Source organism: Dermochelys coriacea, chromosome 25 (assembly GCF_009764565.3).
Source record: "Dermochelys coriacea isolate rDerCor1 chromosome 25, rDerCor1.pri.v4, whole genome shotgun sequence".
Classification (NCBI taxonomy): Eukaryota; Metazoa; Chordata; order Testudines; family Dermochelyidae; genus Dermochelys; species Dermochelys coriacea.
Window position 1 is genome coordinate 4,085,165 of NC_050092.1, and position 20,518 is coordinate 4,105,682.

The following is a 20,518-nucleotide window of genomic DNA, read 5'->3' on the forward strand; positions in this document are numbered from 1 at the left end:
AGCAAGCTGGACCTTCCTCCTCCAGGCTGGAACCTGTCACCTGTGTGTCACCTCCCAGCTCCTGTGTGTCTCTGCCCCGTGTCACCCGCTCTCTCGCTCCTTTCCTGTTAAAATGTCCTCTCTTCTTTTGCTCTCTGGCTCGTTTCTCTGTGGGGATGGAGGGGAGGGGGGAAGCGAGGTGGGTGTCAGACTGTCTCTCTGACTTCCCCTGCCCCCACCCTAAGCCCCACGGGTTGGCCCCAGGGGGTTAAGAGTTAACATTGGACTCATGCATATCAGAATCAGGACCTGGGATGGGGATCCTGCAGCAGGAGGGAGCAGGACTCAGACTTGCTGGGAGGCTGAAAGGCACTTTGTAGGCCAATCGGTGCAGAAGGTGAGCGAGTGGCCCCGGCTCCCACTGTGCCCTGGGGAGCCATCCAGGCGGGGGGGCCCAGGGCTTGTTTCTTAGGTCCCCTTTGAAAATTCCAGCAGCAAACTGCAGGTCAGGGAGGGAAGGACTCCACCCCTCTTGCCCAGAGCCATTCCTGGCCAGTGCAGCCTTCGGGGCCAGGTCACAAGGGCCTGCATGGGCCAAAGGGAGAGCTGCTTTGTAACCAGAGAGTCAGTCATGCTTAGCTCTGGCTGGGGTTAGGCCAATGCACCCTCTGGGAGCTCCTCCCCAGAGTCACACAGCTGCAGTGGGAGTAGGAAGGGGAGCAGCCCTCATGAAGCTGGAGCCGCGTGCAGTGGAGGGAAGTCAAGCACTTCCACTCTCCAAGCCCAGTGGGAAGAGGGGTGCTGCACATGTACCCCCCCAAATAATTTGGACTGATGCTCAGAGGGCGTTCATTAACATCAGCCTGTGTGAGTCACAAACATCTCCATGGCTATCCAGCAGGGGTTGGGGCCTGGGGACCCTGCCAGGCAGAGAGCTGCCAACTCGCTGCTTCTTTGGCACAAATATAGGTGAGTCCATTTTTTCACATGCCGGCTGGTCCGTCTGCCGGGTGGAACCCCAGGCCCCTTGGTTGCTCAAGTGCGTCACGGCAGGGGGATCTGGTGAAATTAATGCAGGGAAACCCACAGGGCACTATTCGTACACATCCCCCCCATTCTATACCCTAGAATTGTCCCTCATCCGCACTGCCCTGCGATCCCCTGCCAGGCAGTCTCTCCTCCCAGCACTAGTGACTGGGGGTGGGCCCTGCAGAGAGGGCATGGTCAGCTAGCATGGGGAAGAATCGTTTTCAAGCCTCTTTGCCTTTTGTTCTCTCTCTTGTGCGCTGCAGGGCACCCAGATGATCTTCAATGCGGCCAAGGAGCTGGGGCAGCTGTCCAAACTGAAGGTAAAAGGAATGGGACAGCGCGGGTATATTTAATCTCTGGGTGAGGCTGCTCCTCCCCAGAGGTCAATTAGCCAGTGATTGTAATGCCCGGATATAAGTATCTTTAGCTTATCAGAGACCTTGTTAATATAAAGCAAGAAACCAGGCTAATTAAGGGGAGGGATAGCTCAGTGGTTTGAGCTATTGGCCTGCTAAACCCAGGGTTGAGAGTTCAATCCTTGAGGGGGCCATTTAGGGATCTGAGGCAAAAATTGGGGATTGGTCCTGCTTTGAGCAGGGGACTGGACTAGATACCTCCTGAGGTCGCTTCCAACCCTGATATTCTAGGATCCTATGAAAAGGACCTGGTAACTGAGAGACATCAGGCACCTGTCACCCCAGCTTGGCAGCCGGGGAGGCAGGCACACCATCCTGGGAGCTGGCGTGGTACAGCCCTGGCTCTTACTGAGCGACTTGCTCGTTTCAGGACCACATGGTGCGCGAGGAGGCCAAGAGCCTGACCCCCAAGCAGTGTGCCGTGGTGGAGCTGGCCCTGGACACCATCAAGGTAAATCTGTGCCGTCTCCCCTGCACCTGGTCGGCTGCCTGCCCATCTTTCCCTCCTGCTAAAGGGTGGGATAAATGCAGTCTGTTGAAGCCCCCCTTTCTGGGAGTGGAGACAAAAGAGGTGTCTGCACCATCCAGCCAGGGAACTGCAGCAGGATTCCCCATCTGCCCACGACAGTACCATGGCACGAGCAAGAAGCGGAGACCTCCCTGCTGGGTGTTCTGGGACTGTGCCCGCAGTAGATTGCCCACCAGGCCCTGAACCCCCACATGGCTCCCTTATCACCCGGTCTCCTCTGTCTTCCCCTCAGCAATATTTCCATGCGGGAGGAGTGGGGCTGAAGAAGACCTTCCTGGAGAAGAGCCCCGACCTGCAATCGCTGCGCTATGCCCTGTCTCTGTACACACAGGCCACCGACCTGCTCATCAAAACCTTCGTGCAGACTCAGTCGTCTCAGGGTAAGAGACCCCACGGCCCCCTTTGCGCAGCCCCCGCCAAGGGCTGCCACAGTTGCTGCGCCCACCTGTTTGACTGGCATCATGGGTACATCCACCTAATGTCCTGGGTACATCCAGGATGGGGGCACTGGCCCAGCCCAGCGAACTCAACCCGGCGTGCCGGGCATGTCTGTGGGGAGGGCACCTGCTGTGGGTGCATCCTGCTCTTCCTCGGGTAGCAGTGAAACAGGACTCTAGCTGCAGTGGGGCATCAGCCCTTCCGCTGCCCTGCCTGGGTGCTGGAGAGTTGGTGGGCAGGGGGCATTGGTGGTGGGGCCCTGGCACTGTTATGCCACCTGCTAGGGAAAGGGGCCGAGAGCCCCCAGGCCGGCAGCCTGGCCCCTGTTATAAGTGCTACATGCACCTATGGAGCACATGCAGCAGGGAAATCTGGGGTGCATGCAAAGGGATCCTGCAGGGCTCCCAGGAATAGCAGCTGTGCTGGCTGCGTCCTGCACTCCCGGGCTCCAGGCCCAGGGGAGCCAACAGCCGGGGCATCGCTGGGGCAGGAGGGGGCCTTCCCGAGGTGGCCACTGGTTTTGGTGCCGCAGCTTTTGGGAGCTCAGCCTGGTGCCTGATTGTCAGAGGCACAGAGTCCCGCAGCTCCCTTTGACGTTACGGGCCACCAGCACCCCCAGAAATCAGGTCCAGGTGCCTCCTTCCGGGTGCCCCAACTCACTGGCCACTTCCAAAAATTTTTAAATTAAATTCTCAGCGTGCCCCGGGAGCACTGGGGGATGGACCCCGTGTGCAGGGCCCAGCTCGGAAGGGGTTAACCCTACACATGCAGCTCCCTGCAGGCCACAGCCACCAGCACTGGTTCTTGCCTCGCATCCAGGCCTGTTCCTCTTCAGGTTAGCACAGGGAGCTCCCCCTGGTCCGGATCACTGCGGCAGGGGAAACCGAGTCAGGGTCTCTCCAGACAGCAGAAGGAATTACCCGGTTCAGTGCTGGACAGCACAGGCAGGCCCTCCAGTGTGTGCTGTTGCTCCATCCGCGGGGGCACCGGCCAGGCACTGCAGGGGTCAGGTGGAGCCCTGGCAGGCATAGTGGGGAGTTTGTCCTGTCTGTGCCTCCCGTCTGGTGGCAGAGCAGGGGATGCAGAAGGGGCTGTGCTGGGAGATGGTAATGCTGCCCGCTCCCCCTTGGCAAGGGCCATGTACATCCACAGGGCTCTAGTGACTTGGTACTGGATGGTGGATTGTGGGATTCATCTGCTAGTGGGACAGGTGGCCACAGACCTGCCCTCCCAATTGGTGCTAATTAGCCCCCAGCTGGCAGTAACAACCTGTATGAAAGTACCAGGGATCCTGGAGTAACAATGTAGCGAAAAAAGCCCCCTCCCAGGCAGTGCGATGCCCACGCCTGCTGGCAAATTCCATAGACCCTAAATCGCTGTTGTCCACAGGGGACCCCAGCTGACGCTGGCCCCAAATTGCTCAAACCCTCCTCCTGGAGGCATCCGGCTCCCAGCACACCCCCCTCCCCCCGCTGTCTAACACAATGTCGCTGTAACGTCTTGTTTTGGATTCTCTAGCTGAAGCCGGCACCTGTCTGCGAGATCTGATCTCTTTCTCTGTTGTTTTTCCTCCCTATTTTTCAATGTTTCCCTTTGCCTTCCCTTACACGTGCTCTTTCTCTCTCTTTCTCTCCTTCCGCTCTTCCCTCTCTCTCTCCTTTTTACCTTTTTACTAGTCCATGGTGGAAAAGGTATTAGGTTTACCCTTAGTGAAGAAATTTATCCTGAGAAGGGTACGTCTAACACTTCCGAACCCTGATGCACCCGTCCTGAGCACCCCATCTCCAACCGGCCAGAGCTAGTAACAGTCCCTCCGCCCCCGATCGGGGCGCAAAGGCCTGGAGAGCTGGGAGGATGGGGAGGGGGGATTGTGTCGCTTACGGGGGGCCTGTTCATTCAGGGTTGGGGAATGCCTGCTCTAAAAGCTGCTGGGGATAGGGAGAGAGGAGGTGGCTGTGTCTTTCTTTCCAGCCAGACCCCTAACCTGCCTCGGCCCCACAAATGGGCACTTCTTCCCAATTCCTCTCCCCCCAAGTCATCCCTTCTTGGCCACTGGCTAGACTCTTAGGCCCAGATGCTCCGAGGCACCTCTCTTGATGAGAGTTGGCCTTCAGTCGGCACTTGCCCTATTGAAGTGGGCGGATTTGCCCACTAACTGAGGGCTAAAACCAGCCCTGGTGTTTCTCACTGACTCACTGAGGTGGCCCCAGGGAGGGTCATTAACCGTGGGAATGGCCTACCAAGGGTTTCGCTTGGAGTCTGTACACCTAGACTGGGGGTCTTTAGCTAAGATCTCTAGCTCAACCACAAGCTGTGGGCTGGGTGCAGGAATCAGTGGGTAACATTCTAGGGCCTGTGCTCTGATCACAGGGGTCTCTTCGGGCCTGTGAATCTAGGTCACTGGGCGTTGATCCAAGGGACCCAAGGGCTCGGTCTTATTCTGCCTCTGCCAGACCCCCTCTCCCACGGCGCAGGCATTCACAGCACTCACAAGTGAGTGGGAAATGATGGGGAGTGGACAAGCTTTCTCCCCGCCCCCACGATGAGATGGCTGCAGCAAAGAGCCAAGAGCTCCCTCCTGAAGCTGAGCTGCTGAGCCTCAGCAAAGCAGCTGCCTGCCTCCAACCCTTTGGGGAGCCCGGGGCAGGGTGTGGGAGGTGGAAGTCAGAGCCAGCCCAGCCTCAGCCTTTGAATGCTAGGCTCCAAAGAGAGCCGAGGGGGCCCAGATGCAGCCAGCGGCTCACCAGCCTCACAGAGACTCTTACTAGCCTTGCTCCGGGTGCAAATAAGTCCTGTCCGCCTTAAGACTGCATCAGAATGCGGGGGTGGGGCTGCCCCATCCCCCCACCCCCCCCCATGCAGCTTGGCCCTGCCACTTGCATTCCAGCCCTTGTGTGTTGGTGCCATTCGGCCTGGTGCAGGGGTCACTGCATTTTGTGTTTTCCATGCTTGCACTGAGCACAGAGATGATCACTCCTCTCTCCCTCGGTTTATGAACTGAGCGAGTCTCAGCATGTGACTCCAGGGGCGGGGGGGGGGGGGGTTATTGTTTTAGTTTGGTGCAGATCTGGCGGGAAAAGAAAAAGAGACATGAGTTTGGCCACGCAGGGGCTAAAGGCTATGGATCCAGAGAGTTTCCCCCTCACCCCAGCCCCCCCCCTTTGGAGTAGCAGTGGGGCCCAGTCCCATCACCTCCACCTTTGAGATGGAGCTGTATGCACCAGCCACCTCCCATCCACTACAGCCATTTGGATCCAGCCACTTCAGTGCTGCAGAACGAACCTCTACACTACAGGAGGAGGAGCTCTGGTAGCCATTAGCAGTAGTAGGCTGTTATCCTCTACCGCACACCCATTTGGCCATTAGGTTACGGGTCCCAGGGCACACACTGTGTATATGGGCAACATGGCTGCATGGGATAGAGGCTGAGTCTTTGACCCCTTTCCCCTTCCCCAACAAGGGGGGTCTTCAGTGCAGACCCCCCTCATAGGCTGTCTCACTGCTCCCCTCTTTCTGGTGCCCCCCCTGAAAATCACCAACCCGGGCAAGTCAGTAGAAGCCCAGGCACAATGCCCCCCTATCCTGCAGTAGCTCACCCTAATCCCAGGGCGGGAGGGACCCAGCTGGATTCCAATTGGGCCAGGGAGCTGGACGCAGCCCCTTTGGGTGTCCTTCCCCATCCCCCGACTCAGAGCCCAGCCGTGATTGGCTAAAAGCCAGCTGCTGGGGCTGGCGAGGGGCTCCTGCTCTGCGATCCATGGTCTTTGCACATCAGACTCAAGCCCTGCCCAAGAGGACGTTAGCTTTCGCTTCTCCGGCCGGGCTTGTTTTCCGTGACGGTTTGGAAGATTCCACCCACCCGCCCCTTAAATGTCTTACCCCCACCCCCGCCCTCAGTTGGACTGAATTGTTCATCATGCACCTGTCCCCGTCCTCTCTCCCCTCCCCGTCCCCCCACCTGCATGCAGAGCCCCAGGGAACCCTGGCTGGACTGTGAACCGTCTTGCTGGTCAGGATTTGCCTGTGGGGTAAGGCGGGGTGGGGGTCAGCCTTCAGGGGGTAGGATAGGGTGGGGGAGCTGGGGGTTGGGCTGGGGAGGAGCTGGTGGGCTCAGGTCACGTGGGCTTGTGCGCTGTTAGTCTGTGACTGTGGCATTCTGGGCTACTGGAGGTGACTGGGATCATCAAGGAGAAGCTGCTGCCAAAAATCAGGCGGGCTCTAGGCTGATGGCTCCAAGCAGTCCCCGGTGAAATGTGATGGGGGGACGCTGCGTAGCTGATAAGACTCTCCCCTCCTGCTCCCCACAGCTCAGCAGAGCTGTCAGCGTCTGTCCCAGGCAAGGCACTCTGACTCCGGGGCTGCCTGTGTGTCCTTAGCAGGGCTCTCCCCTGGTAGCTCTCTGGGACAGGAGTCCCCCGCCACCCCACCCCACCCCCGTCCATGGGCAGCCTCCTCCACTCCGGGGCACCACACAGCAGGTGGGGATGTAGCAGCCTCCCTCGCTGAGCCCAACCAGCCTGCGGCCAAAGTCAAGTCACTTCCCAGGGACTCATTAGAAAAGAACAAAACGGATGGTAATTGGCCCTCACTCAGCCTCATGCACGGTCCTGCCCAGAGGCCCAGCCTCTGCCCCTGGATGGACTACAGGGTCTGAAGCCTGGCCTGGCCCGTCCCCGAAGCCAGGAGCTGCCACCTGTCAATTATGGCTCAATAACTGAGCGATTTTGTTATTGCAATTAGCTTGGGCCCTGCCATCCTCTACGGTTCATGGCTAAAAGAGCCATGAACCCCCGTCCTGCCCCGTCTAATGGGCGGGGAGCGCGGCGCTGGCTCCTGCACGTCATTCCAAATGCATTGTCAAGGCGATACTTCCTACACGGGCTGGGCTGTCACAGGCGCAGGGCTGCCTGGGTGTCTGGAGCTGCACAGCAGAGCGGGGACGTGGGAGGTCAGGGCTCCTGGGTTCTAGGCCTGGTTCTGCCACGGTCTTGCTGGGTAGAACTTGGCCATGGCGCTGGCATTAGAGCTGCACCTAAACGTGCAACCCAAGAGCAGCCTCACGTTGTGCGAGGCATGATCGGGTTAGCCGGTGACACTCCACAAAGACACGCCAACCATGCGAGGGGAGAGCCCAGCTCCTCAAAGGGGCTGGGTGCTTGGCCCCTCATCCCCTTTGGGGCTGTAGGCCAAAGGGACTCTGGCGGGAGGGGGATGGAGCCGGGCCTAGGACGCTTAGCGCCTGCCTCCCAGCCTAGTGCACTGTCACCCACTAGCCCGCACTGTTTCTGGGCAGCTGTTTCCTCATTTATTCAATAGAATCAGAGAATCACAGGGTTGGAAGGGACCTCAGGAGGTATCTAGTCCAACCCCCCTGCTCAAAGCAGGACCAACCCCAACTAAATCATCCCAGCCAGGGCTTTGTCAAGCCTGACCTTAAAAACCTCTAAGGAAGGAGATCCCACCACCTCCCTAGGTAACGCATTCCAGTGCTTCACCACCCTCCTAGTGAAAACGTTTTTCCTAATATCCAACCGTTTTTCCCAATATCCAACTTGAGACCATTGCTCCGCGTTCTGTGATCAATGGGGAGTGACCGGGTCAGAGTCAAGCTCACTTACACCAATACAGAGCCAGCACCGGCTGTGGAATTGCTCGATTGCCCCGGTGTGGGTTGAACATCAGGCCCATAGTGGGTGTAGTACGTCTCAGGGGACCGCCCTAGGGAAGGGAAAGGAAACACTTTCCATGGGGCAGGGGGCAATGGGACAACCATTGTGCTCCTTTCACCGGGGCCCTGCTTAGAGCAAGGGGAAGGCTGCAGCTGTCTCTCCACGGCCCCCGGGCCGTCTCATGCTGGCACTGGGTGGGAAAGGGAACAGGAAAACGCTGCTGAACATGCCGGGCGGGTGGGGGGGACACCCATGAGCAGTTGTCTCCTCTCTGCCTTTGAGGTGCTCAGCCAAGCTGGTGACCTGATTCCTCCAGCAGAGTGGGCCCAACTTGGCCTGCTGTGTGTGCTTGGCTGGAGGGGGGGCTCACATCTTGCCTTGCTGTTGCGGCGCAGGATCTGGCGTGGATGACCCAGTCGGGGAGGTGTCGATCCACATAGAGCTCTTCACTCACCCTGGCACCGGGGAACACAAAGTCACCGTCAAAGGTTGGTGCCCGGCATGGGGCGTGCCCAGTGCTTTGAGCACAGGGAGGGAGGCAGGAGGCCAGGCGTACTCTCCCGGCTCTTTGGGGACATGCACATGCCTGAACCCCTTCAATAGCCCTACCTGGCTGGCCCAGGATGTTACCTGCTAGCAGGGTTGTTGGGAGATGGGCAGGAGTGAGTCTCCTGTGGTCACAACATTTCAGCAATTGAACTTTCGATTGCCAAAGGCTAGGAGCACCCAGCACTGCCTAGTCTGGGCTGCACCCTTCCCACCAGCCCTCGCAGTGCCCCTCATCCTCCCCACAGCCCCAAGCTACCAGCTGATGCACCCTTTCCTTTCTTGCAGTTGTGGCTGCTAATGACCTCAAGTGGCAAACATCGGGCATCTTTCGTCCCTTCATTGAGGTCAACATCATTGGGCCCCATCTCAGTGACAAGAAGAGGAAATTTGCCACCAAGTCCAAGAACAACAGCTGGGCCCCCAAATACAATGAAAGCTTCCAGTTGTGAGTGGCTTTGACACAGGTTTCAGTCCTGTCCCGTCCCTCCTGCCTGATAGACCAAGATCTTATGAGCGTACAGGGCTGGGCTGGGTTGGGATTAGCAGTGGAAAATGAACTGCACGTGAGAGGTGGTGATTCAGTGATGGCTGTGCTTCTCTCTGAGTCAGCTGATGCACTAGGGGGTGCTATGCTGTTCAAAGTGCCACCTAGGGCTGGTCAAAAATGTTCCCTCTAAGATGATTTTTGATGGCAAATTGGGTTTTTGACTAAATTAAATTTTTCACAAAAAACAGTTGGGGGGGGGGATAGCTCAGTGGTTTGAGCATTGCCCTGCTAAACCCAGGGTTGTGAGTTCAATCCTTGAGGGGACCATTTAAGGATGTGGGGCAAAAATTGGGGATTGGTCCTGCTTCGAGCAGGGGGCTGGACTAGATACCTCCTGACGTCCCTTTCAACTCTGATATTCTGTGATTCTACATCTCCCATGATGCACTGTGGCCTGGGATTCTCATGATGCACCACCTCCCTCGCACCAAGAGGGAGACCATGGTACACTATGGGAGATGTAGTCCAGGCAGGGAGCCCCATCTATAGAAGAGAATGGGCACATGAAGCTCCTGAACTATTTCTCCGATGAGCCACCATGGCTGGGGCTCCCATGTTGCTCTGCTTCCTCGCTCTAAGGAGGGATACCATGGGAGTTGTAGTCCAGCCGGGGAGCCCTGCCTGTAGAGTAAAGTAGGAGCTTGAGGCACCTGAACTACAGCTCCCATGAAGCACTGCAGCACCATTTCCAAAGTCAAAAAAATTGCCTTTTTCTCCCCACCTTGCTCCACCATCGCTGGAGTCAGACTGATCATGAAACATCACCATCGCTATGAATTGCTGACATTTTTCCCTAGTGATTATTAGTTACAATTAATGATTCAGCCAGCTGCAGTTCAACTGAAGCTCTCACGGCACCAGGTTTGGTTTCTGGTAAGAAGTTTTTAGCCCTGAGGTGGCAGGGCGGTCACTGCATTGCTGGCCTCCTGGACCTGTGATGGCAACTGGAGCACAGCTTTGGCTCCTCCAGCCTTTGGCACCCTCACCCTGCGACCAGCAGTATTTTCCCTTCCCTCAGAGCCAGAGAAGGCCAGGCTGGGCTGGGGCACAACCCCCAGTGCCCACGCACCTGCTGTTGTAGCCCAGGGACCCAACTGCTGCCAGGGAGAGAGAACCACCAGTGTCCCAGGGCGCTGCCCCTCCTGAGGGCCTGGGGTCCACATTCCTTCCTGGGTAGGTGACCAGTGCCGCTCTGCAATTCCCCCTGCCCAAGGCTGATTCCTGGGCAGCAAAGCGCCAGTGCCCTTGTGCATGCAGCGGCTGGCGTGACCTTGCAGGCAGGACCAGTAACCATGTCCATCCCCTTCCCTCCCGCGCAGCACCCTGAGCAGCGAGACGGGCCCCGAGTGCTATGAGGTGCAGGTGTGTGTCAGGGACTACTGCTTCGCTCGGGAGGACCGCACGGTGGGCATTGCTGTACTTCAGCTCAAGGACATCGTGCATCGGGGCAGCTGTGCCTGCTGGCTGCCCCTGGGCCGGCGCATCCACATGGACGACACGGGCCTCACCGTCCTGCGCATCCTCTCGCAGCGCAACAACGACGAGGTGGCCAAGGAGTTCGTCAAGCTCAAGTCGGACACGCGCTCGGCCGAGGAAGGCAGCAGTTAAGGGCCTGAGCAGGTGTAGAACATCCCCAGTACCACCCCCATCCTGCCCCTTTTCTACAGCATCCTTCAGCCACGTAAAAGCCATACAGGTCGTCCACAGCCCTCCCGCCCCAGTTAAGGAAGGAAGCCCCCCCTCCGGGCAGCCCTTGCCACAAGCAGGCGCCCACGTCCCAGTGCCAGGGCTCAAAACAGACACTCTGTGCCCCTCTCTGCATCCCTGGGCTGCAGTTCAAGGGCACTGCCCCGGCTGCCGTGAGGCAGAGAAGATGCAGCCGCCCCAGGGAGCGCAAGCTGCCCACACTGCTGGCAGGGGTGGACTTATCGCCTCTTCCCAAACCTGTTTTTGTCACGAAAGATGCTGGGAGAGGCAGAAGCCAAGGCCTGGAGCTGACCGTGAGGCAGGAGTTGTTTGAACAAATGTGAGCCACTCAGTATGGCCACAAGGTTGGCACAGTGCTGCCCTCCACTTCCAAGGGAAGCAAGGCTCGATCCCAGCTCTTCCAGCCCCCACACTTGCCCCTGAGCTCCAGGAGAATCACACTAGCAGGTAGCAGTATGGGGATATGACACATGATTGAGTAGGTTGATTCCCTCCAGCAGGAGTTAGCATCACATGTCCAAATCACCCTGTGGTCATAGCAACCTCATTCAGCAATAGAGATGAGCCAGGCCGCAATGGGCACAGGGAGATTGAGCCGGGGCCTTAGTTCCTTGGCCAGGGCTACCTTCAAGGAGCCTGGTTGCTAAGGATACACACGGGCCAGCATCAGCCTGCTCCGGCTGGCAGCTCTGGGAGTCCGCTGCCCCCCACGCCATAGCTTGCCACAAGCTAAGTCAGCAATAGCCAAGCCCTGTGCCAAATCCCCCACGCCCGGGGCCTGTGCAATCCTGGGCAGGTGGCTCAGAGCAGCTTAGTCTGAGGCCAGGCAGCAGGGCTGGGGCCAATCTTGTCCACCCAGGCCAGTAGCAGGAGCATGTTAGCAGGAAAGCGGGGCAGGGGAGGGAGAGATGTGAACCAGGACCACTGATGGGTCCCTTCTATGGGGCCGCACACACATGGGGTGGCATCATGCTAAGGACCCAGGATCCCAGCTCTACCCTCCCTCCCCGGCAGGCTCGGAGATGGCAGGAGGCCAGTGAAGGGGTCCCGTTCCCAGGTATAAATAGGATCCTGCCCTGCAGCTGCAGAGCCAGCGTCCCTCCCAGGCAGGGCCTGCGTTGGGACAGGGATGTGCCATCTGCAGCACCTTTGCAAACACCATCTCCCCCATCCCCGCAGGCAGCCCTTCTGGGGGGGTGAAGGGGGGCTGAAGCAGGTAGGCTCCCTGGGAGAGAAGGAGCCGCAAAGGGGGGGATGCTTAGGGTCAAGGGCCACTCCTTGCCATCCTGCGTGGGGGAGCCGGTGAGTAAATGAACTCTGGGTGGCGGCCAGTGGAGATGAGAGGGAGTGAAAATGTTGGTGTCGCAGCATGGGTGCAAGTGAGTTGATGCAGCAGGTGGGACAAGGGCAGGCACCCGAGGAGGTTGGGTCACTTTACAGGATAAAAGGCAAAATATTTCTGCCAAGGGGGAGAGTGTCACAGGCCCCTGATTCCTTCCTTGGTGGTGGGCTGAGGGCCCGGTGGTGCTGGGGTGGGGTAGGGGTGGGTGCTCCCAGCCGGTAGGCAGCGGGACTCCCACACGGGTCCAGGGTGCTTGAAAAGCAGTGGGGCAAAGAGCGCTGCCCCTGTGCACATAGCACTGCACGATGTTCCTTGGGGCCCTAAACCTTCCCCTGCCCCCCACCTGGGAGAGCTCCCACCACCCCTGGCCTAGCTGCAGGGGCGAGTGGAGTTCAGCAGCAGGGTCAGGGCTCAGCAGGGCTCGTGCCTGTTCCCCAGCGATGCTCTGAGAGCATGGGGGGAAGGTCCATGGGCTTTATCCATTCCCTGGCACAGCCTGTGCCCAGGTGTGCCAAGAACCCTCCTACCCGCTCTGCATGACTGGCCGAGCTTTGACCCTGTGAGAGTGAATCCCCTCTACCCAGGAGAGTGCCAACTCTGTCATTTTTCTGCAGGGACCATGCCTCCCTCTTCTATCTCTTCCCGGCAGCCAGGAACCCGGGTACCTTGGGGGTAGGAGAGAGACCCCATCCCCACCTTCACTGCACCTTCCAGTCCTTCCTGCCACAGCAGTAGGGCTGTGCCCATGGGCAGCACTGCCTGATTTAGCAGACCCGAGTGCATGGGGCCCATAGGCCAGGGTGGGCTCAGCTGATTCCTAAAGCTGGAGTCTTTGCCACAGCCCCACCATGTGGGGCAGCTGGATGGAGTGATGGCTGGACCCAGTGGAGAGCCCAGGGCATGCAGCTGAGCCTGGGGGAAGGGGTGCTCTGCACACAGATGATTTCAGGCCCCAGACAGAGCCTGCAGTCACCACACCCTTGCCATGGAAAGCCGAGAGCGGTCCAGGAAGGCCGGATCCTGTAGCCAGAACAGCCTCACGTCAGGCCAGCAGCAGAGCTCACCCTGCTCGGGGCCCAGGCTTGGTTCTGACCTCCAGCCTCTCGTACGCTCACTCCCGGCTGCCCCAGTGACTCAGCACCGCCCAGGCCCTGCTTACGCAGTGACGGCTCTGGCCACGTGTAGGAGCCATGCCCGGGCGCCCGCTGCCAAGGGGTCCGAGCGTCAGGAGGCTTGATTCAGACCGGGCACTGCGGGGCCCCTGCAGCGTGGCTAGGCTCAGGGTGGCAGAGGGAAGCCCAACTCTCTGCTCCTCGTGCCCGTACGGGCCTCTCATCCCCATATGGGGCATGCAATCTCCCACCTCCCCGCAGGCAGAACAGGGGCACAGCAGCCTCCACGCACAGGCGCCAGCTCCCCCCTCCCTGCCCGGTACTAGCCGGGCAGCTGTGGTTTGAGTTGCACCAGGGAGCTGTGCCTAGAGAGAAGGGATGGGAGGGGACGGCCTGGCCCCCACTGACAACTCTGTAACTAGCTTTAAATACAGATGGTTTTTCCGTGTTCTCCACCCGACTGCAACAGCTCCAAAGGGCTATCACGTCAGACCACGGGCGCAGGGGACGGAGGTGCAGCCCTTGTAACCCTGTGCCATGCTCACTTGTCCATGGGCCGTCAGTCCTGCCCCGGCAAAGGCACAGCCTGGTCCCAGCCCCCTCCCCTTAGAGAGGAACCCCAAACCCGGGCAGCTGCCCCCGACTGTGTAAACACCTACCAGCCCTACCCCAAGGAAACCCAGCAGCACCTTGGGAGCCTCCAAGAACAGAGTGAAGTTGCCCCAAGGTCCAGTGCAGGATCCTAGCTCTTCCCATGGCCAGAAGCGGGTACCTGAGAGGAAGGGGCAAGAACCACTACTAGCCCCTGCGGGATAATCTGCCCCCCACCCCTGCCTGGCCTCTTAATAGCTAGGGAGTTTTAATACCCCCCCCCCGACCCCCATTAATAATTTGCTGCTCTTACTCTCCCTGGCACTGGGCTGGTCACTTCTGAAGGGCTGCCTCCAACTCATTTCAACCCCAGCCCCACGCTGAGCAGAGGGGCTGGCAGCTAGGCCTCCCTGGCCAGATGCACCCGGGGGGCTAACAGAGGTAGGGCTGGTTTCTAGGCTAAAGGCCAAGCTGATTTTGGCACCTACCACCCTTCCTCCCCACAGCTAGACTTAGACATTACCCCTCCAAATCCCTGGCACTGGTCCGGGACAGCTGGGCCCTCTGTAGTGTTGTATCATGGCCAGGAAGGAGCTCAGGTTTTCCAAGCTGCCAGCCAGGCTCCTAGGGCAGGGGTAGGCACTGCCAGCAGGGTTCCCAGTGCAGCCTGGGGCTGGCATCAAAGTGGGGAGCTTGAGAGAAACCGGAGTAACTTGCCCCAGCCCCTGATTGAATCCAGGCCCCATACACACCCCTCAGTCCCTTTTAAGATGTGTGGGGCACAGGAGGGCAGAGTGCCCACCCCCACCAGCAGAATGCACCGCGCAGACACCACTTTCCTCTACGCACAGCTGGTTTCTAAAGGTCAGGGTTAACACCACCCCAGGCCCCCAAGCAGCGCCAGCCAGGGCTGTAGTTTACACAGACCCATGGCTCCGGCAGGGGGGAAGCAAACCCTGTAGCCCCATTTCACACCTGGGGTTACGTTTTCCCCCAGCAAAGCCAACAAACCATTTTCAGCTATGAGGTGCAATGTCCTAGACCTAGGTCCTCTGCAACAGCCCTCCAAATTGGCATCAAAGCAGAAGATGCGCTCGATGTCAGGGGAAATGCAAACAGCTGGAAAGGGATGGGGACAGGGAGCCTGGGTGGGAGCGGAAATGGGGTAGTGGGCACAGCCCTGCAGTGGCTGAGCCGTTCTAGTGCCTAGCACTGTACCCCACAGGGTGATGCAGTCAGGGAGGGGGAAGGAGACTGGGGAGGTGGAGAACCTAGATGAAGAACTGCTGCCAGAAGTGATTTACCCAACCCCCAGGCTAGCATAAGTGCATTATACTAGGCCCTAGCTTAAACCCCAACCCCATGCCACTGCAGTAGGGCAGGGGCCTGCAGCCTTGGCCACGGCAAAGCAATATTAATGCCAGCAGGGCCCTGCTTAGGTGCAAGCCTTCCAGGGTAGCCTCAGCTCCAGGCCTCGCTTGAGCCTTTAAACAGCCAAGCTCCATGGAGCAGCAGGGCCGCAAAGAGCTTCAGGCCCTGCCCAGCAGAGAGCTGGACAAAGCAGCCATTTGCTTCGTGGGGTTAGAGAGCAGGGACCCTGGGGGAGCTTGGAAACAAGGAGCTGGCAGGGCCAGGAGTGCACCCGCCCTGTGCTCAGAGGACTGGGGGCTCACTCCTGAGTCCTGTTCCTTAACAGCACAGCCCTGCTGTACCTGTCAGACCATGCAGGCCCCTGCTGGGCACAGGATATGGCCAAGGCAGTAGCAGCCCTCTAGCCAGTGTTGACATGGGGAGGAGCATCTTCAGGGATTTGGCTCTACCCCCCCCCCCCATTTAAGAAGGGAGGCCCCTGGCACCGTAAGGAGTTGAAGGCCAGGAGCAATAAGGAGCTGTAGGCTCCTTTCTCCACACAATGCAGGGGTAGAGGGCAGTGACCTAGCCCAGTACAGCAGCCTAAGCTCATGCCAAATAGACAATATGTAAGAAAGGAGAGCCCAGAGCCCTGCATGTAGGAACAGAGATTGACAATAGGGTTGCTCTGGCCCAGGGGACTCTCTTAGGTGCTGCAGGGAGCTATGCAAAGAAACCCAGTGTGCTAGAGTAGGGGCAGACCCAAGGAGGTGTAGAGGCACAAGCACTGGGGGTAAACTTCAACCCTGGCTGATGTCAAAGTGGATGTTCTTTCTCCCTGGGAATGTCAACTGGTTAGGGATGCTGACCCTGAACAGCTCCTGTCTCCACCCTCCCACCTGTAGTCCTGCAATGCCCTTTCCCAGACAGGGCGACCAGACCTCAACCTCTCCCCTTTTCCCTCAACATCCAGTCCTTTTTGTAGTACGTGCCTGGGACCAAAGTGTTAGCTGCTCACACCTGTTTCAGTTCAATGTTTACACCCCTTTTCCAGCTCCTGCAGCGAGCAGCAATGCAGCCTCCTGCCCTGCCACCCAAAGGGCTGCAAAGACAGCAGCTCCAGCTGTCACCCACCTCTTGCCCCTGCACAGACTGACCTCATCCCTGCCTGCAGCACAGCGAGCTAGGCCCTCACTGAGCCCGACGGCTACCGGAACACAAGACCCGTTCCCTGGGCTCCCTCTCCAACGCGCCCCTTCAAGAACTTCCGGTCAGCATTTGTTTGAGTTTCAATCACAAGTAACTTCTGCTCCTGTAGCACATCTGTCAGCAATGGCCTGTGTGTCTGTCTATACCTGACCTGGAGCAAACAATGGTAAACATGGATGCATGAGAGTGAGATGTTTTGCACTATTTTGACTTTTTTGGGCTCTGTAAAATAATTTTATTATAACTGACATTAAAAAGAAAAGCACACGCAGCCACTGTCTCTGCCTTCCAAACCGTAACCGGCTGAGCGCCAAGGTATGTGTGCCCATTCTGTGCCCACGCCCCAGAGGAGTGGAGTGACCCAGCCCAGCAACAGAGTTTGCCTCTTAGCTCTCAAACTGTAGAGAGTCAGGCTTAACTTTACCCCTTCAGACAAGGGATTGAATTAGAAACCCAGTATGACCATTTATACATATGAAATGATGGGGTCTAAATTAGCTGTTCCCACTCAAGAACAAGATCTTTCAGTCATTGTGGATTGTTCTCTGAACACATCCACTCAATGTGCAGCAGCAGTCCAAAAAGCAAACAGAATGTTGGTAATTATTAGGAAAGGGACAGAAGACAAAAATATGTTGCCTCTATATAAATCCATGGTATATCCACATCTTGAATTCTGCGTGCAGATATGATTGCCCAGTCTCAGAAAAGATCTATTGGAATTGGAAAAGGCACAGAGAAGGGTGACAAAGATGATTAGGGGTATGGAACAGCTTCCATATGATGAGATTAATAAGACTGGAACTTACCTGCTTGGAAAAGAGATGACTAAGGTGGGATACAATCGAAGTCTATAAAATCATGACTTATATGGAAAAAATAAATAAGGAAGTGTTATTTTCTCCTTCTCATAACACAGGAACTAGGGGCCACCAAAACAAAAGGAAGTATTTCTTCACACAACGCACAATCAACCTGTGGAATTCCTTGCCAGAGGATGTTGTGAAGGCCAAAACTATGACAGGGTTAAAAAAAACTTTGAGTTCATGGAGGACAGGTCCATCAATGGCTATTAGCCAGGATGGGCAGGGATGGCGTCCCTAGCCTGTTTGCCAGAAACTGGAATGGGTAGCAGGGAATGGATCACTTGATGATTCCATGTTCTGTTCATTCCCTCTGGGGCACTGGGCTGGATAGACCATTGGTCTGACCCAGTATGGCTGTTCTTATGAACCTTCAAAGTCTCTGCCCAGATGTTCCCATCAGGGAAAAGCCGCCCAAGGGGTTTTGGGCTGGTGCTAGCTTATCAGCCCCAGGAGGGCACAGCACACACCCCAGACTCATAAGCCCTGGACTCTCCCAAAATCAGAGGGCTCTACCAAGCTGAAGTACAGGGGTAAGAGCATCCCTCTCCCCTAGCAAGTCTCCAACTAGACTCCTTTAGAGGAGAGGCCAGGGGTTATTGTCTGGAGCTGGGTAGGGGCAGGCACTGCTTTGAGGTAGAAGTTTTCTTGGCAGGACTGGACTGAACAGGGGGGCTCAGACCACCCTACATAGCTTGAGACCCCCACTCCCAGACCCAGCCAGAGCTCCCTTTAGCACTGGGATTCACATCAGGCAAACAGAGGCTGTTGATAAATCCAGGCCAGGATCCAGGACTGCCAAGTAACGCTCCTCTTGTTGGAGTGCTGCGGGCTGGGAGCCTTGCTGCCCCCACTCAGCCCCTGCTGGGAATTTACTCTGCACAAATGGCAATATACACCCCCACTCCCACCACTCCCCCCGCCACCTCTGAACAGCATCCCCTGCAAGGGGAGAGGGGACTAGATGGCCCCACATTTTGTGTGCTAACACAGGGGCTGGGGAGCCTGTGTTTTCTGCCCCAGCACCCCAGGAATTTTTGGGCAGATGCAGAGAGGAAGGCCCAGGTGCTCGCTGAAGATGGAGCACGTAGGCCCCTATGGCAGCCCAGGATACCAGAGTTCCCAGCCCAGCTCTACCACAGACACATCCACTGCCCCAGTTTTCTCCCCTTGGAAGTGGGGAAAACGTTCCCTGGTCTGGGGGTTGGATACACAGGCTAAACTCCAGCAGGATTTTTGTCCAAGGACCTGTGAACACCCAGGATCAAGGTAAAGGGTACAGCCTGTGGCCTGCTGGAGGCAACCTGTGACTCGTATCTGCAGCGCCTAACAAACCCTCCTCGCCCCTGCCAAGTCTCAAGTCACGCCCCAGCCCGGTAGGTGGCCTCCTCCCCAGGAGGCTGCCCAGCCTCACCCCTAACACTGGCCCCTCTCCCAACACCCTGGCACTGAGATTGGAGACTTGTGAGGGGCCCGCGGGAAGCTGAGGGAGACCAGCCTCCAGCTTATTATCAAAGAGACTTTTATTCACTTCACACAATTTTTTAAAAAAAAGTATTTCACTGAACACAGGCTGTATGAAGAGAGCTCACCTCCCACCCCCAGCTGCTGGGCAGGCAGCCCCCAGGCCTGGCTTCTCTCCCCCACGTCCTAGAAGTTGAGGGGGCAGAAACAGCATTCCCCAGAGGCACCCATAGATGCCTGGTGGGTATTGGGCCAAGAGCAGCCCCCTTCAGCAAGGGTTGGGGACAAGCCCCCTAACCTGGCTCCACCTGGCTGTTGCTTCCCCACTCAGCAGCAATGGGGATTCCCTACCCAGCCAGCCCCACACAAGACATGCTTTTAAACCTGCTCCCAAGTGCTCAGATGCTGCCTTAAGTGCTATAATAAACCCCCCCACCCCGCCCGTCTCACCCCCAGCCCTGACCTGGGAGAACTGCAGTTCCAGGGGAGTTGGTCAGAGTCAGCGATCGTGCAGCCCACAGCATGGGCGCCCCGGGTTGCCCTGCTCTGGTGTGCAGACCTTGGTGTGTGAGGGAGGCATCTTTACCCTTGTGCACAGCATTTCCCAAGGGCCTGTTGCTAGAAGCCCTCAGGCTCAGAGGTGGGAGGGATACGCTGGGCATGCGGATGTTTCGGAGAGGAAATTCCTGCAGGAGTTTTGAATTTTAAAAGGGGCTGTTTCTGGAGCCCTTTGGAGCCGTTCTTTCGGTGCAGAAGCCTCATGGCTGCACTCCGAAACTTCAGCCTCAGCCGCTGGCTCCTTTCCAAGGAAAAGGGCATTTCTACCACCCTAAGACACAGCAGCCAGTACCCCACAGCCTGGGCTGCTACATGCACGGTTGTGTGACCACATCTGCCCCAGGAGCATCGCCGTGGCATCACTCAGACCCGGGTCAGGAACGTCAAGTTAATGCTGTCAGGGATGCGGATCTCATCCAGCTGCACGGGAGAGCAGGAGAAGGGCAGGTGCACGGGGAACAGGTGAGCCGTGTCTACCAGCAGCTGGCAGGGGCCGGCTGGAGTTCGTTCTGCCAGTCGGTTCTGTGCAGGGAGACAATCAATCCAGTCTCCAGCAAGTCTTGCGCGTGCGTGCACGCGTGCGCACACCCTCCCCTCCTGACAGCCAGGGCTGGCTCAAGCACCCAGCCATGGTCCTGCTTGGAGCAGGGGGCTGGACTGGGTGACCTCCCAAGGTCCCTTCCAAACCTGCTATCCTCTGATCTCAGCCCCAGGCTAAAGCAACTCCGCCCAGCTGTCTGCCGGCAGCTTGGGGATGCCACAAAGGATAACGCTTCCCCTGCCTTGCAGCCGAAGGGAGGACAGGAGTGGGGCACAGAGCCCCGCCCAGGCAACCGAGTCTGGGGGGGGTGGGGGAGAAAGGGCTCACTCACCTCTACGCTGCTTAGGAAGCTGGGGCGGACACGCTCCTCGAGCCCAGCAGCAGGGGTGTAGGCCCGCAGGATCTTCATGATCTGAAAGGAGGGAACACGGAGGTGACAGGACTGAACAGCGGCCTGGAGGCTGCGCCTTGTGTGGAGCGAGAACTAGAGCCAGGCTGGGAATTCAGTCTGCCCAGGGCCCCTTCCAGCCCTGCCCATAGGCCTCAAGCCAACCCAGCTGGGACTGGGGGAGTTTGCTCTCTGCTCCAGGCCCCTTCCAAGCCCACCAAGGTAGCAAAGACGACA

The 20,518-nt window shown here is 57.9% G+C and overlaps 2 protein-coding genes across 29 annotated transcripts in view; one reads left to right on the forward strand and one right to left on the reverse strand.

Annotated features, from left to right (window-relative positions):
• The window catches only part of UNC13A (unc-13 homolog A), a 122,978-nt gene that overhangs the window by 99,333 nt on the left and 3,127 nt on the right, over positions 1-20,518 (forward strand). For 12 of the 23 annotated variants that reach the window (XM_038384278.2, XM_038384280.2, XM_038384297.2 and 9 more), the window contains 7 exons: positions 1,272-1,328; positions 1,795-1,875; positions 2,186-2,333; positions 4,068-4,124; positions 8,456-8,548; positions 8,895-9,054; positions 10,476-16,738. In XM_038384278.2, coding sequence (XP_038240206.1) covers positions 1,272-1,328; positions 1,795-1,875; positions 2,186-2,333; positions 4,068-4,124; positions 8,456-8,548; positions 8,895-9,054; positions 10,476-10,764 — 885 coding nt within the window. In that variant the 3' untranslated portion in view covers positions 10,765-16,738. Of the gene's footprint in view, positions 1-1,271; positions 1,329-1,794; positions 1,876-2,185; positions 2,334-4,067; positions 4,125-8,455; positions 8,549-8,894; positions 9,055-10,475; positions 16,739-20,518 lie in introns of those variants that run through there. The other 11 variants (XM_038384287.2, XM_038384291.2, XM_038384285.2 and 8 more) reach the window with 2 other exon arrangements.
• Positions 18,880-20,518, reverse strand: part of LOC119848421 (unconventional myosin-Vb-like) — a 74,069-nt gene continuing 72,430 nt past the window's right edge. For all 6 annotated transcript variants that reach the window (XM_043502659.1, XM_043502658.1, XM_043502655.1 and 3 more), the window contains 2 exons: positions 20,225-20,305; positions 18,880-19,874 (listed from right to left, as the gene is read on the reverse strand). In XM_043502659.1, coding sequence (XP_043358594.1) covers positions 19,716-19,874; positions 20,225-20,305 — 240 coding nt within the window. In that variant the 3' untranslated portion in view covers positions 18,880-19,715. The remainder of the gene's footprint in view (positions 19,875-20,224; positions 20,306-20,518) is intronic.